At 43.9% G+C, this 16,159-nt stretch overlaps 1 protein-coding gene across 2 annotated transcripts in view; it reads left to right on the forward strand.

The window, feature by feature from the left end:
* The first annotated feature begins 13,395 nt into the window (after nt 1-13,395).
* Nucleotides 13,396-16,159, forward strand: part of MAF (MAF bZIP transcription factor) — a 242,625-nt gene continuing 239,861 nt past the window's right edge. For both annotated transcript variants that reach the window (XM_053399593.1, XM_053399594.1), the window contains exon 1: nt 13,396-15,434. In XM_053399593.1, the coding sequence (XP_053255568.1) occupies nt 14,317-15,434 (1,118 nt within the window). In that variant the 5' untranslated portion in view covers nt 13,396-14,316. The remainder of the gene's footprint in view (nt 15,435-16,159) is intronic.

The raw sequence follows: 16,159 nt of genomic DNA on the forward strand, positions 1-16,159 counted from the left end.
GCTTTTAATGCCCAGCATATGATAGCAGGTTGGGTCAGGAATCTCAACCCTTGTTCTATAGACACCAGCTGAAACATTTAAACTTAACAGGGTCACAACATGGTGCAGACAACAAGAAATTTTGCAAAGAGAAGACTTTGTTTTCATCCCACCCCTCTGCCAATTTTGGCAGCATCCATAAATTTATTTGATGCACTTTATATGTTTAATTAAAACATTATATTAGCACATTTACAGTAAGTGATAAAAACACACTGGTGGTGGTGGTGGAATGGGCAGAGAGCCTTTGAAGCAATCGGCAGATCTGAAATTGCTAGATGTGCACAAGTAAATCAGATATAGAATCCATAAATTGGAACGAATCTCTTCAAATTTTCTGCCATTTCATATATATTAAAATGACTTCTTTTAAGTGTTCATCAGTGTGGACTTGGCATGTGCAGTGTATTTCATTAGGGTGTGCACCCAGGGAATTTGATTGATTGGTTGGTTGATTTAATGTCAATGAAGGAAGGGGGGGGATGACAAGACAAACAAATACAGACTAGGAAAAGCTAAAGAGGAAACAACCAACCAACCACAAGGGTGGTCAAGAAGCCAACATAATAGATACATCCTGCAGAAAAATATACCTCTGCCAAGATGACCAGAGGCAGGGCAGACCTGCACTGTTGATCCATAAAAGTGCTATGAATCATAAACGTAATGCAGCCATTGGACTAAGTACAGGATCTTCTTTGAATGTGACAAATAGTGTCACATTCTCAGGAGGCTTCTGGTGGCCCACCTTTATGTGTCACTCACATATGTTTCCTCACAGAACAAGCCAACCTTGTGAATTTGATCATGAAAATGATTCTGGAGCTCTTCCACCAGGAGGAAGCAGTACTTCTAAATCCACCACCTGCCATCAAACAGCCTTGAAGATGATACTCTCCTGATCATTCCATTGTTTCAAAAACAGGTGATAAAGGAGATAATGAGCTTGTGAATCATTGCTGTTTGAGCAGAAAAACACACATACTCACTGGCCATTGAAACACTTGTACTCCTGACCCCAAGATCAAATCCAGGACAACTGCTGGATGTAAAGTTCACTTTGTCTGGGCTGGCAGAAGGAAAACAAGCAAGGCTGTTTATTTCCTTCATTAATGGGGAGACTGGAGATCAAGTGTCCTGCCAGTACCAAAACCTGGCAGCTTCTTTGCCGGAATCCGGTGTCAAGCCAAATCACTTCTTGTGGTGCAAAATTCTGCCCTTTTTTAAACATTTAAAAAAAGAACAGGTCATGAGAAAACATGAAAGTGACAGATTCTCACATAACTGTCCATTTTTCTCTAGCTTGGATTTGCATTTTATTTCAATTTGCTTAGCAACGTAAGAGCCTGGCTGCTGGATCAGGCCCATCTAGTCCACACAGTGGCCAACTGGATGCCTCTGGGAAGCAGAACCTGAGTGCAACAGTAACATACTCTGTGCTTGAAATTCCAGAAGCTTGTATTCAGAGCCATACTGGCTCTGACACTAGAGGTAGAACAAAAAGCTTGTTTGCTTATTCGCTTGTTTGTTTATTTTGTTGCCAGATTAAAAAACACACCCACCCAAGATTTTAAAGAGAGCCAGCATGGTAGGTCTGCGAGGGGCTGGGTGGAAATTTAGCTGGCATAAAGCCTTTCTCAGTGGGTTTTGGTGAGGCTAAGAAAAGGAGTGTCAAAAGACCTGTGTCAGGCATAGGCAAACTCGGCCCTCCAGATGTTTTGAGACTACAATTCCCATCATCCCTGACCACTGGTCCTGCTAGCTAGGGATGATGGGAGTTGTAGTCCCAAAACATCTGGAGGGCCAAGTTTGCCTGTGCCTGACCTGTGTACACTCCTGTGAGCTTTTAGGAAGAAAGGCAGAATATAAATGAAATATATAATTATCATTTAAAAAATAAACCCTGGTCCTTGAAAATAAAACACTTCAATTTTATGCAACTATGCAGATTTGAATTACTAAGCATGTGCAGTATGCCACCAAACCTCCTAAAATGTTCAAGACTATTTTTGTTATGCAGCCTACCACCTCTCAAACTGATGCCCCACCCTTCCCCTCAATGTTCCCCAAATACTCAGGATGCTCATAGGTGAGGTCACCACTCCTTTGACCCACAGCAACATTGTGAGGTAGGATGAGCAAGTGGCCCATTGTGATCCAGAGAGTTTCATAGTCCACCAGGGGTTTGAACCTGGGTTCCCCTAGTCCAACTCCAACTCCCTAGCTACTGCTTTACATTCTCCATAGCTTGTACTTGTGTGAGCCATGATTTGTGCATTTATGACAGAGAAATTCTGATGGGCTGTATCCATGTACACAGAGTAGACCCACTGAAATTTACAGACCTGACTAACTTACACCTATTCATTTTAGTGGGTCTATTCTAAGTAGAACTTAGTTGAGTACAACCCACCGACTTTAATGGAATGGTGGGGAGAGTTGAGGCCTGGAGAATAAATTATTAGTGTCCTCACTAAATCCTTCCAGCTGCAAAGTTCTGACTCTGTGCGAAAGTTAATGGCTACCCAATGTACTAGATAATGCAAAGCACAAACAAAAAGCAGAGTGGAAATGATGCCAATGTATGCTGGAAACTGATTATGTAGAAGTTATCTATCTAATTCTCATTAGTGATTCTGTGTTAAACATTCTGGAGTGTCCGGATGTGAATGGGGCAGTGGGGGGCGGGGGACAATTGCTCTGCTCTGTCCAAATATTGACTAGGATTAGAAGTGATGTGATTCTGTCTCATCTCCAAATGTCTCCAGCACTTCAAATCTAAGCCTTTTATTAACATTCACCATTGGCTAAGGGACTTCTTTAGTTTATCAGGTTTGGGGTTAGTTAGACACACGCCTCACATTCCAAGACCTCAATATGTTGACTGCTACAGAAAGTTGACTACCACCCATGATTCATCTAAGTTTTACTTTGGGCCGACTCATTGAAATGAATGAAGATGACTAAGTTAGGCCTATTCATTTCAACTGGTCTATCCTCAGTAAAACTTGGTTGGATACCACCCTTTTGTCTTGTACACTGGTGGCTAAAACCCTATGTCATTGCCAACCACTCTCCCTTTACACCTGGCCACCCCTCCCCTCACATCTCACCCCAAACACTCTTCCCATCAGATCCCCCAACCCACTCCTTCAATTTTGTCTAAGGTATGTATTTTTCCAAGCAAGCAATTTCTTCTAGTATGGTTCATTTGTATATAAATTATTTTCACTAATGTATACATTTTTATTCAAAATTTTCCATAATCTACTCATTATTTGGCTGGAGAATTGCATTACAAAATTCAGAAAAGTGTGGATTTCAACATATAGCTGTGTTTTGACTCGTACATAGTTTTGAGAACTGCAAATTAGGTAGAATCTGAACTGAACTGGATGCCTCCCCCATGCCTACTTCTGTAGACATGGTAAGAACTGTGCTGTAAATAGATCTGCCTAGCCAAATCTGTGGGAAGAAGAGAAGAAGAGTTTGGATTTGATATCCCGCCTTTCACTCCCTTTTAAGGAGTCTCAAAGCGGCTAACATTCTCCTTTCCCTTCCTCCCCCACAACACTCTGTGAGGTGAGTGGGGCTGAGAGACTTCAAGGAAGTGTGACTGGCCCAAGGTCACCCAGCAGCTGCATGTGGAGGAGCGGAGACGCGAACCCGGTTCCCCAGATTACAAGACTACCGCTCTCAACCACTACACCACACTGGCTCTCAGAAACAGAATAGTGGTATAGAAAGATCTCTAGACTGATCTATCAGGACTCTTCTTGCGGATAACACAAGACTGTATTTACGACTGGATAATCAAGATATGGGGTTGTATCCAATGTAGCATTCAGTTAAAGTCACTTAGTGATATACTTGTTCTGCTGGTGAAATCCTTTGCACCAGCAGAATGTTATTCTGCAAGAGAATGCATGAGCAGATTGCTGGTAACTTTTGGGCATAATCTGTTGTGCAAGGAGTTCTTGCTAGTACAACTGTTGTGTTGGATTCCTCTGTTGTGCAAAACAATTAAAGCTAGTGTAAGAATCCTTGCACTAGCAGACAGAGAATGTTGCATACAGCCCTCAAATTTTTAATGCCCCGTTTTATTTACACACACACCCAAAAAGCACATCAACACCACTGTGCACTGTACCTTCCAGATGCCAGTTATTAAACTCAAGGTCTCAAATTCTTTGGGCAGGCTTGCCCCCGTCCCTACCAAACCAACCCCTGTGTTAATCTGACCATTGCAAAACTGCCCCCTTGAAATAAATGTATCCAGAGGCCTTGCTTTAATGCTCTTAATCTTTCTCACACATTCTTTCTACGTTAGACATCCTTGGGCATAACGAAAACCTATGTGCCATTTCAGCAGCAGAGCACTGTGGGTTTCGACCTGTTCACTCTCTGACATCAGCAGATCTATCTCATTGGGTGAAAGTGAAAAGCTTGTGATTAAAAAAAAGACTAATACATGAGTAATGCCGGGTCCCATTGTGCTTACAGCCCTCTGGACATCATTTGTTTTGATGGCAAAGCTCTTGGACAGCAAGTGCCTACTCTGTAGGGCAGGGCAGCGTTCATGAGTGGGATGGTTGAAAGAGCTGAGATTGGGGAGTGTAATGATTGGTTGCTTCCTGAGTTGCAGCTGCATCCCCCCTCCCCGCATCCCCCTGCTAAATATTTTCTGTTCATCTGCAAACTTTGAGGTTCCCCTAAGCCTATGGATACCTTTCTCTTAGGAACACAGAAAACTGCCTTAGACCAAGTCAGACTATGGGTCTATCTGAGCACTAGTTCTTCTAGGTTTCAGTCAAGGTTCACTCTCAGCCCTTCCTGGAGATGCTGGGGATTGAGCTTGGGACCTTTGCATGCAAGGCAGATACTCTACCACTGAGCTACAGCCCTTCTCCTTCCCCACCATCTTATGCATGGGTGCCCCCATTTTGCCTATATGAGGGCTGAACATCAGAAACAGAGGAAATGAAAGAGTAGTACCCAGATCCCAACTGATCAGAACGCATTTTCCGGGGTTGTTAAGATACAACATATGGTTTATGGCCTATGTCCTACCTATTGCATTCAAGTCCCCCCCCCCCCCGAAGGAATTACATGATATGCATTGGATCGGTGATTGATGGTTTGTAGTTTAACCTACAGTAAACAGCAGTTAATTTAACATAAAATCACATGAAAGTCATGTTCAAGCTGTAAAGAACAAAAACTTCATTATGAGTTGTTGACTTTTGGCTTTAAAGCTTTATTTTAATTTATTTAATGAGGTTCTCTCTCCTCCCCGCCCCCCCCCCCCAGTACTTGCACTTTAAAAACAGCATACATATACAATTTTACATAAGAATTAACAATTTGTGTCTTAGTAAATGCTGTTAAAATTTGCCTGCCATCTTCCATCACATCTGATTTGCTGATTAGCAGATAGGTAGCTTTCTTCTTATAAAATGTGAAATCTCATTAAAATTCTAATTTTCTCCATAACTCAAAAATATTTCAGATGTATTAGCTACAACACGAGTCAGAATTTCTGATTTGGGTTCAAAACAGGCACCAAACAATATTAGATTTGTTTAGCAATGAAGTTTTAGAAAAGCATATTTTGTGGGGGGTAAGTACATGGAATGGATAATCAAACTGTATAAATGCTGTAGCAAAAGGGAACACAAAAACACATATATACAAACTACATTGAGATTTAGACATTCCCTTTTTTAAAAAAGGAGGAGTTTATGATAAGGAGGGGTTGGAATCTGTGTCTAAAATATGTAATAGATTGGGGTGGGGGCATTAGAGAAAAGAACAGGAAGAGAAAAGGAGGAAGCTACCACATTTACCAACAAGCAGAGTCCAATTTGATGCTCTGGGTAGGTTTAAAAAGATTTCATGAGCCTGGAAAAATAAAGAGAAAGTACACACATTCCAACTGGTCAGAAAGCTGTAGCCAGAGAAATGGATTATAGTAGTCTCAAGAAAAGTCAGGGAACAGCAAATGGGGGGGGGGGGGAGATAGCACACTTACCTCTCTATTCTCCCAGATATACTAGCTGGGTGCTTTTATACAGTGGGGTGTTGTTTTTGTTTGTGCTTAAACTGACATCTGGGTCATTTCCCACTGAAGTATATATTGTGCAATCATCCTGATTTGTTTTCACAAAATTTGCATGGAGGTTACATGGTGTCACTATCAAATCGTTGTTACTCTGTCCTTTCCCTGCAGTTTTCAGTCACTTTTCTTATCACAAAATGTTGTTTTTTAAGGCGCATTTGTTGTGCAAGAGTGCTACTTAGCCATTGCTATTTATTGCAAGGTACCCACATTCTTTGTGGGGGGTTATGAAGGTGCACTCAGATTGCACAGCGGGCATATACTGGCATCTCCTCTACCTGCTGCTGGACTACAACTCCCATTTGTCCTAGCCAGCACTGCCAATGGCCAGGGATGATGGGAGTTGTAGGCCACAGGTTCCTCTCCTCTGCACAACTGGATATCGAACTGCATAAACAAAAGCTGCATGCACACTTCCCACAATACCCACAAGCAGAGGTAAACTGCTATGCATGCATAGACCCAGTCAGTTATTTGGTAATAGTCTGTTCATAGTGTGGGAGGCAAGAGCAAAGGCTGGATTCATTTGCACCCTTGAACTCCCCCACCTTGGAGAGATCACTGGTTTCAGCACTATTATCACAAGAACATTGGATTGAATCCTAAGTTTCTCTTCTGCTCCCCTAAGGGAAGGGGAAATTAATGTCAATTCCCATCCATCTATAACTCCATGCACCATTTCCTAGTATTCTCAAGGCTCACTCTACCCCCAGGAGCAGATATGCAGGCGGTGCAAGGAGATGCAGCAGGAAAGCAAAGGTGGGGAAGTCGTGTTCCATGGATGTGAATTCTGTTCCACTGTATCCCACATTATATCTATAAAATATATATTGTCACTAGCGATAGGGGGAAATTTGATTCAGTTCACATTTTCAGGCTAACATAACTAATGTTCTCTTTTTGAAACAACACACAAACTGAAACACATTCACACTTCTCTGAATTTTTCAGTACATCTCTCCAACCAAGTACAGTGGTACCTAGGGTTAAGTACTTAATTCGTTCCGGAGGTCCGTTCTTAACCTGAAACTGGTCTTAACATGAAGCACCACTTTAGCTAATGGGGTGTCCTCCTGCTGCCACGCCACCAGAGCACAATTTCTGTTCTCATCCTGAAGCAAAGTTCTTAACCTGAGGTACTATTTCTGGGTTAGCGGAGTCTGTAACCTGAAGCGTATGTAACCCGAGGTACCACTGTAATGTGTACAAAATGCATATATGAAGGCAGAGCGTACAAAGAGGGGAAGCTGATTTACAAATACGTGCTTAGTATGCACAATTGCATGCAAATATGTGCATATTAGGAGACATTTGCACTAAAATGTTGCTGAATTTTCATGAGGACTTGCTTTTAAAAAAAAATCCACAAACTGATGTGGAAATGTAAAGAACTGAAGAGTGGAAAAAATAAAATAAAATCTGAGAGAATCTAAAATAGACAGATTTGCCCATTCCCTACTCATCACAGATGAGTACATGCCCAAGGAACTACAATCAACAAGAAGTTTCCTATTGTGTATGCCCATATTGAGTTACTGTGTTATTTTATATGCATACCTAATATAGTAATAAATAAATAAAAATCTCTAGATTGTTAGCAACTTTCAGGAGAGTTTCAAGCACATATGAGAAATTTAGATTAAACTGAAGTGGGTTAAATTGCCACCCTGGTGCAACGGATCCCCTTAAAAAAAAAACCCCAAAATTATTGCAGTTAGGAAAGTGATGGGGAAATGCACTGAAAAGTGTAGAATGAATAATTAACAGGAAGACGTATAGCTGACACACAAGCAAATCAGGATGAATGCATGATAAATGCTCATTGTCATATAATCTCACTGAAAGCAAATCGGGACGAATACTCTATAAAGACCAGACATTGTTTAAGCTTCGTGCAAACAAATCAAGATGGATGCTTGATAAACAGGTCATCTTGTGTACAACAAATAGCCCTTGTTTTTGATGGCACAGGCCCATTCACATCCAGCCAGCACATGAGTGCCCTGATGAACATTGTAACATAGCTTGCTTCTACGCATGGATTTCCTTTGCTAGATTTGGATGATAATGTAGGAAGTCTTTAAATCTTCTTTAGCTAAGTCCCATCTCTCCCCACCTCCCCCGGTACTGCATGTGGAAATGAGCAGATGCAGGCTGACCATCCACAGAACATTATGTACATCGACTTCCAGCATACTGCTGCAAGTCCCACTCAAAGCAGAATGCAAAAGGGTTGGTGTGCATGTGCATCAGTGGCATCAGTGGGTACAATTTGAGCAGCAGCTGCTTTTGCCATGCTGTAGTCAGTTGTGAGAATCAGCCTTAAGAAAAGAGGGGAAAGGATTCCACTCAACACCCAAATCATATGGTTTCCCTGAGTTTCTCACAGTTGTTTAAATGGATACGCTGTGATGCAGCACATAATTATGCATGCTCGATTCTTATTGGTTTCGATGGGGCTTAAGCATGCATAACTGCACACTGGATTGAAGCCACAGTGATTAAGTAAAGGGGGTGGAAATAGGAATTGGAATATGATTTCTACTCAATTTGTTATTGCAGCTGCATTTGGATCTAATCTGCTAGTCTCAGACCAAACTTCCAATTTATCCCAACAAGAAGCAGAATTATCAACAAAATACAGCGTCAGACTTGACCTCCAGACAATGCAATCCATACAAGAAATTAGAAAAGGGAAATCACAAATATATGTGTGTATATAACTGCTGCCTTTTGTTGTCTCATGATTCATGCCTCTGAAACAGACATGGGCATTCCTCTTTATTAAAGATAAACAGAAGGGTTGACAGGGCAAATTAATTTCATACATACAAATTAACTCAGCTTAGTCTTTCCTCTTCCCCACACTGAGACACTGCCGCCTGGATCATTCTGTATTCCTTCCTGCCACCAGAAAACAAGAATTTATTGGACATATGTTTGTGTTCCACTTAATAAAATAATACGCCAATATTTTCCAGATCAACTTTGTTAGTAATTCATGAAGTGACTATTTATGCTAATCAGGCAGAAATATGTTTGCAGGCCTAATGCATTACATAAATTTGAATGCAGAATGTTCAATTATGAAATAAAATACAGGTGATACAAATAGTAAATTACACCCAATAAATATGTGTGTGTGATTAATGGATCTTCAAAGAGAGAGACACATTGCTTGGACATCTGTGAGTTGTTTAAAAAGAAAAGGATTAATAAACACTGAATTACAAGGATGATTATTTCCATCATAATTCACCTATTTGTGATGGCTTCTAGTTATCAGGCTGCTGTTTCATAGCTATGTATGTGAAGTAAGACTTGTTTCCTCAGCAATTTTACCCCTATCAGATTATCTCGTCTGATTCTATTATTTCTTTCTCGTAAATCTGCTAACAGTGATTTGTTATTTGCTTGCCCCGTTAACGGATCCGAAGCACTGTTAAAAGGATTTATCTAGCTCTGTGCCTAAGAGCTGTTGATGCCTTCGCCTTTTGTTACCCCGTGGAAGTCTTTGGGAAATCAATTTGGTTGCTTTTCATACTTAAATTCAGCGGACACCATTCAGTTCTGCGCCATAAAATAAGACACTGGATAAACAAAAGGTGCAGTAACTGTACTTAATGTGCTGGCCTTGATAGATGAGTTTGTTTAAGTCATAACAAATGACACTCAAAGTCAATATAACTCACAAGAGGTGTATTGCCTACTTTCTAAACCCTCCTCTGCCTGTTTACTCAGCTAAGGAAGTCTTTCATATGCACTTGAGGCTTCCCCTGCCCCCCTCACTGAGGCAGGGATGGTACACTGACAGTGTTACATAGTGCATTGAATCATTTGTACTTTTCTGCAGAAAATAAATATAAGTAGAGATAAATTGATCTATACAAACACGGACATACATGCATGCATCTACTCCAATTCAGGAGGTTTTTAAGTAACTGAAGTTAGCATGTGGAACCCCAATTTTAAATTGTGCTTTCTTCAAGAGGGCAATTCTTGAAAAGGAGAATATTAAAGCAGGGCATTAGTGATTGTAGATTGATAGAAAGACTTCAAGCAAACAAAAAATAGCAAAGGGGGGGGCAGACTGAGGGGATGTGGCCTGTCATTGCTGCAGAAAGACAGAGGGTTGAATGCCTCTAATTGAAATGAAAGTGTGCAATTGTTAGAGAAGAAACACTCCTAATAGAGAACTGTAAATGTTTAGACATCCATTGTGAGAAGCTAAATAATACAGGAAAATGCTGCCAAAATGAGAATTATATGTTGCAGGAAAGAGGACAGTCGTGGTCTTCCTTTCGAAGGTTTTCTTTAAAACTGTTCACAGTCCCCATGGTGTGCTACATAATAGACAACATTTGACAGTCCCGTCACCTCTAACAGTCAAATAAGGATAATCTGGCATAACCAGTAATTTGATTTGATATTTTGGGGGCCAGAGCCCAGTTGAGTTTACAGCACTTATTTGCATTGCTAAATATCAGCTCAGATTCTGTTGGCCACACAATACAGTACTTTGAATTCCCTGTTTTAGCTTTCAAAGCTTACTCAGGTTTGGTGGTGGGGGACGGACACTAATTCTGGAGATATAGCATGTTAAAATGCCTCTGTCCAAAGAGACTGGTTTTGTTTTTGTGCCCCTCCCACTGAGGAGATGTTTCTAATTCCATGCAATTGCTGCAACTGTGAATTGCCAAAGAGCAATAAGTTTTCATTTAAAAGTATTCACACATGGCTGTGATTCATGGGAGGGAAGGAGCTAAGTGATCTATCGTGCAACATTCATCTTGCTCCGGGAAAAACCAAATAGAAGGAATTAGACTGTCGTGGTTGAGATTTATGGGGATGAGTGAGTAGTTTTTGTTGACAATTCCTACCAAGTCCTCCAAAATGGGAAATCAAACTGGACACATCCTATTAACTTTCTCATAAATACTGTTTTCTCAAGTTTCACCTGAGACCTCAGCTTTTACATTATTCCCTTATAGTGACCCCCAATAATTAGCATTCACACACATTTTTCAGCTTTGTTATCAACTTGTGACACACTCAAAAGTGTTGTGTAAAAGTCTGTGGATGACACACGTGGCATACCTTGATATTAAAAATCCTGACTGCAAAGGCTGAGATATGTCAGAATACGCAAACCACATATTTTCTTTACCAACCTGGGATTTTGTTACTACTGGGAATGAGGACTTCGAAGTCAGATGAGAAGCCTCTACAAACAGCTACTTAGTATAAAATTTTAAACAGGAAATTCTGAAAACATGCAGAAGCCATTGCACTGAAGTACAATGTTCAAAAGGCTGGTTTAATATATGACTAAGTGTCAGGAGTCAGGTTTCTGAGAATTACTTTTCAGATAAACAACTTTATAGCACTGCACTTAATCTTACTTACTAGAGACATCTCATTTATCACTGAATTACAAGTAACTTTAATTCTATTGATGTTGCCATAAAGTCAGTTGAAAATCAAGGCTGGCAGTTTTAAAGATTTTTGTCTTATCTCTCTCCCTCTCTCACACACACATCCCTGGATCAGACACCGCTACCAGGAACAATCCCCTTTCCTTCTCACTTCCTAGAAAAATACTGCAGCCTGCATCCTAAATAGAGAAATTATAGAGGTTTATAGCTTCGAGAATCCATTGACTTCGAGGGGTTAATGTCAGGCTGTCGTGCAAGCGCTGCCAGCTCTAAACTTTCCTTTTTCTCTCTCTTTTTTAAAAAGGGCTTTTATTTTATGGATTTTTTTCCCTTCATCTAAAAAATTGGAAGCGGTTCAACTCGAAACCGATCTGTGCCGAAAGGTGGCGCTGTCGAGGTTTAAACGGAACCCATTCAAGCAGGATTTTTTCACTTCGCGCAGCTTTTCGGTGTTGTTTGTTTTTAGCGACATTCCTTCCCCCGCCCCCGTCTCCCCTCCAAAAGAGAGAAACGACACGCGATTATTATTAATATTGTTATTATTATTTCGCGTATTAAACGAATAGATCGCCACCCATTTCCAAAGAGGATCTGGATAAATAATATTAAGGGACTCCGTCGCTATTTCTTCAAAAGCAGTTCATTTAAAACTTGGGACATCTTTTAAGGCAAAACTTTATTTGTTACTATGCAAAGCCATTGACGGCAGGGGAGGGGAGACGCGGGAAGCGGGCTGCCAGTGGCTGGCAATTAGCAACTTTTCTTAACATTTTGACCCTCTCGCATATCCATCGATGGGAGGTGGGCGGGGAGATCGGGTATCGGAAGAAGAAAAATGGAGGGGGGGGAAATTTGAAGCAGAGGCGCGGCTTGCGAAATCAGATGGTTCCATGACACCGGAGCAAAGGCCAAAGGGTGTCTGAAATTTGCAAAGAGGAAAGTCTTGGATTTGCTCCTGCTTGGGGATGCGGGGGGGGGGCGGTTGGAGAGAAATGCTCTCCGGGTTAACTCTTCCCAAGCCCATAAGTCCTCCAAAGATGCTGATGCGAGTTGGAGCCACGAGGGCTATCCAACAGCACCGTTCATCCCCCTCACTGACCCATCCTTCTCCCCGCGGAAAGGAAGAAAAGATTGAGCTGCTGCGGTGTATACTCTTCTTCCACCACCCCCGGAAGTCCGTGGAACCCCAGCCTCCTCGCTCTCTTTAGCACGTGTCCTCGCTAGATCACTCCTCGCAATTTTTGAAATTTGGAATCTGTGAGCGCGTGTCTGCTCCACGCGGGCGGGGGGGGGGTACTTAAGGGGGGAAAGGGTGGGCGAAGATCAAGCCTTAGGGCATCTCCGGGCAAAGTCCCAACGCGGAGATCAGTGTTAACCAAACAGACACATTTATTTATTTTTTTGCAAACGCTACCAGCCTAGACTAAAAGTTAGCTCGAGATGTACAAGCCAACGCATGCAAGCACTCATACAAGCAAGGAAGGTTAGGGAGCATCCTTACCTACTGAACAACACCAGCCATCCCCAGCCACGAGACAAAACATCCCCTTGGCTTTTGTCTATTCTTAATAGTAATGCCCGGTGGAGATAAATAGGGGCTCTGCCCCCCGCTTTTGAAAAATGAAAAATGGTGGGTCCCCTTCCGAGGGACTCCGAAAAATCACTTTCAGTCAGGAAGGAGTTAAAAAGTTCTGGTCCCAGCTGACAGTCAGCTGATTGGCCCCTGATTGACAGCTTCGAAAAGTTTCCTTGTTTCTATACTATTATGCTAAAGAGGGCCGGGTTCGCGGCATCGGATTGGCCGCGACTCGGAGTCAATTTCCTATTTGAAAGCTTGACGTCAGGAGCGCTATAAAACTCAGCAATGCTTTTAAACTCTCCTCCTGGATGAGCTCTTTAAAATATTTTTTCATCTTGTTGCTGGAGCTTGGGAGTTGAGTTTCTTTTCTTTTTTTAAGGGGGAAAAAACCTGCTTGTTATTTTGGGTCATACCATTGACCCTAGACAGTATTATTTTCCAAGGGTTTTTTCTTTCTTTCGCTTTTTCTAAAGAAGTAGTAATAGTTACTTACCTCCTCTCTCTTTTATTTATTTTTTCCTTTTCCCCCTCCCCTGATGGTGAAACTGTCTCTCTCTTCGTTTTTGCACCGGGCATGAAAAAAAAAAGAAAGCAGTCCAGAAGGAAAGAGACCCTGAAGTGTTGAGAAAGAAAGAAATCCAAACAACCGTTGCAAACAACAACTTAAAGCAACCTTTTTCCTCTGCAAAGCTGCAGAGCAGAGAGAGAGAGAGCGCACAGGGGAGAGAGGGGGAGGGAGGCGAGGGGGGGAGAGGAGAGAGAGAGCGCGAAGGGGGAGAGAGCGAGAGAAAAGCCAAAGCAATCCAGCGCAGCCTGATGCAAAGGGCGACTAAGTAGAGGCAGAAGAGCGAGCGAGCGAGGCAGCCGCCTGCGGTCCGCCGGCTGCACCCGCGTGGCTGTTCTTCGCGAAGGGAAGCTCGCTGCAGCTTGGAGCCGAGCCTTGCCAGAGCAGGAGAGCGGCAGGCAGGCGCGGGGGGAGCGCGAGGGAGCGAGAGCCGCGCAGGCACCCCGAGAGCAGCGGCGCCGAGCTCTTGCAAAGCCTCAAACTGGCTCAACCGCTCGCAAGTCAGAGCAGCCCCCTCGCTCCGGGAGTGCACCCTTTCTGGAGGACTGGCGGCGGCGGCGGCGGCACCCCCAGCAAAAGGATGGCATCCGAGCTGGCCCTGAACAGCTCCGACCTGCCCACCAGTCCCTTGGCCATGGAATATGTTAATGACTTCGATCTGATGAAGTTTGAAGTGAAAAAGGAGCCGGTGGAGACCGACCGCATTATCAGCCAGTGCGGCCGCTTGATCGCTGGGGGCTCGCTCTCTTCCACCCCGATGAGCACGCCCTGCAGCTCGGTGCCGCCGTCGCCCAGCTTCTCGGCGCCCAGCCCGGGCTCGGGCGGCAGCGACCAGAAGACGCACTTGGAAGACTACTACTGGATGACCGGCTACCCGCAGCAGCTCAACCCCGAGGCGCTGGGCTTCAGCCCGGAAGACGCCGTGGAGGCGCTCATCAACAACAGCCACCACCAGCTCCAGAGCGCGCCGGGCTTCGATGGCTATGCTAGAGGGCAGCAGCTGGCCGCGGCCGCCGCCGCCGCAGCGGCAGCCGGCGGCGGCGGCGCCGGCCCGGGGGGATCCATGCAGCCCGACGACATGGGCTCGGCGGCCGCCGTGGTGTCAGCGGTGATCGCGGCGGCTCAGCAGCAGCAGCAGAACGGCGGCGGCGCGCCCCATTACCACCACCACCACCACCCGGCCGGGGGCCACCACCACCATCACCACCACCAGCAGCCGGGCAGCGTGCAGTCCTCGGGCAGCAGCAGCAGCAGCAGTAGCAGCAGCAGCAGCAGCAGCGCCGGCGGAGGAGGCGGCGGCGGCGGGGGTCTCCACCACCCTCACCACGGCGGCGGCGGCAGCTTGCATTTCGACGACCGCTTCTCGGACGAGCAGCTGGTGACCATGTCGGTGAGGGAACTCAACCGGCAGCTGCGCGGCGTCAGCAAGGAAGAGGTCATCCGGCTGAAGCAGAAGCGGCGGACCCTCAAGAACCGAGGCTACGCGCAGTCCTGCCGCTTCAAGAGGGTCCAGCAGCGGCACGTCTTGGAGTCCGAGAAGAACCAGCTCCTGCAGCAAGTGGAGCATCTCAAGCAGGAAATCTCCAGGCTGGTCCGGGAGAGGGACGCCTACAAGGAAAAATACGAGAAATTGGTCAGCAATGGGTTCAGAGAAAACGGCTCCAGCAGCGACAACCCATCCTCTCCAGAGTTTTTCATGTGAGTTGTGGTCTTCCTCTCTCCCCACCACCTCCAACCTGCACCCCTACTTCCCCGGCAGCCTCGTAACACCTTTAGCACACATACACACGTGCGCGCAAAAGTTTCTCCACGCGGCTTGGGGCGAGGGGGGGCAGCTTGCTATAAAGCAATCAAACTGGCCACCACGTCTCCATTATTAATAATAATGATAATATTTTTTTCTGGGGGAAAACAGCAACCTCAACTTTGGGTTGTTTATTTTTTTTAAGGTGGATTGACTCAGCAATAGCCAACCTTATACAAGTTTATGATTTTTTTTTACTTTTGTGGGGGCTCCTTGCTGGGCGCTTGTGTGTGTGTTGAAATCCAACTTTCCACCACCAACTCACTACTTCAATCTGAAGTTTCCTCAGCCTTTGAAACCTGCCCTCCACTATATATATATATATATATATATATATATATATATATATATATATATTATATATATATATATATATAGTTTTTACGTTTGCTGTGTTCAAAGTACAAAAAAAGTTACTTTTCCTTTTCCTTTTCACCATCCTGAGTTATTCAAATGGGTTTTGAATCTGGAATAGACACACACACACACACACACACACACACACACACACACAGAAAGTTATTATAAAATTATTTTAAGACTTTGGCTTGCTGAGTTCCATCTGTTGTGCTAAACCTAGAGAATATATCTAGATCAACCTGCCAGATTGAAGCCCTCA

The sequence above is a fragment of the Podarcis raffonei genome, chromosome 8 (assembly GCF_027172205.1).
Source record: "Podarcis raffonei isolate rPodRaf1 chromosome 8, rPodRaf1.pri, whole genome shotgun sequence".
Lineage (NCBI taxonomy): Eukaryota > Metazoa > Chordata > Lepidosauria > Squamata > Lacertidae > Podarcis > Podarcis raffonei.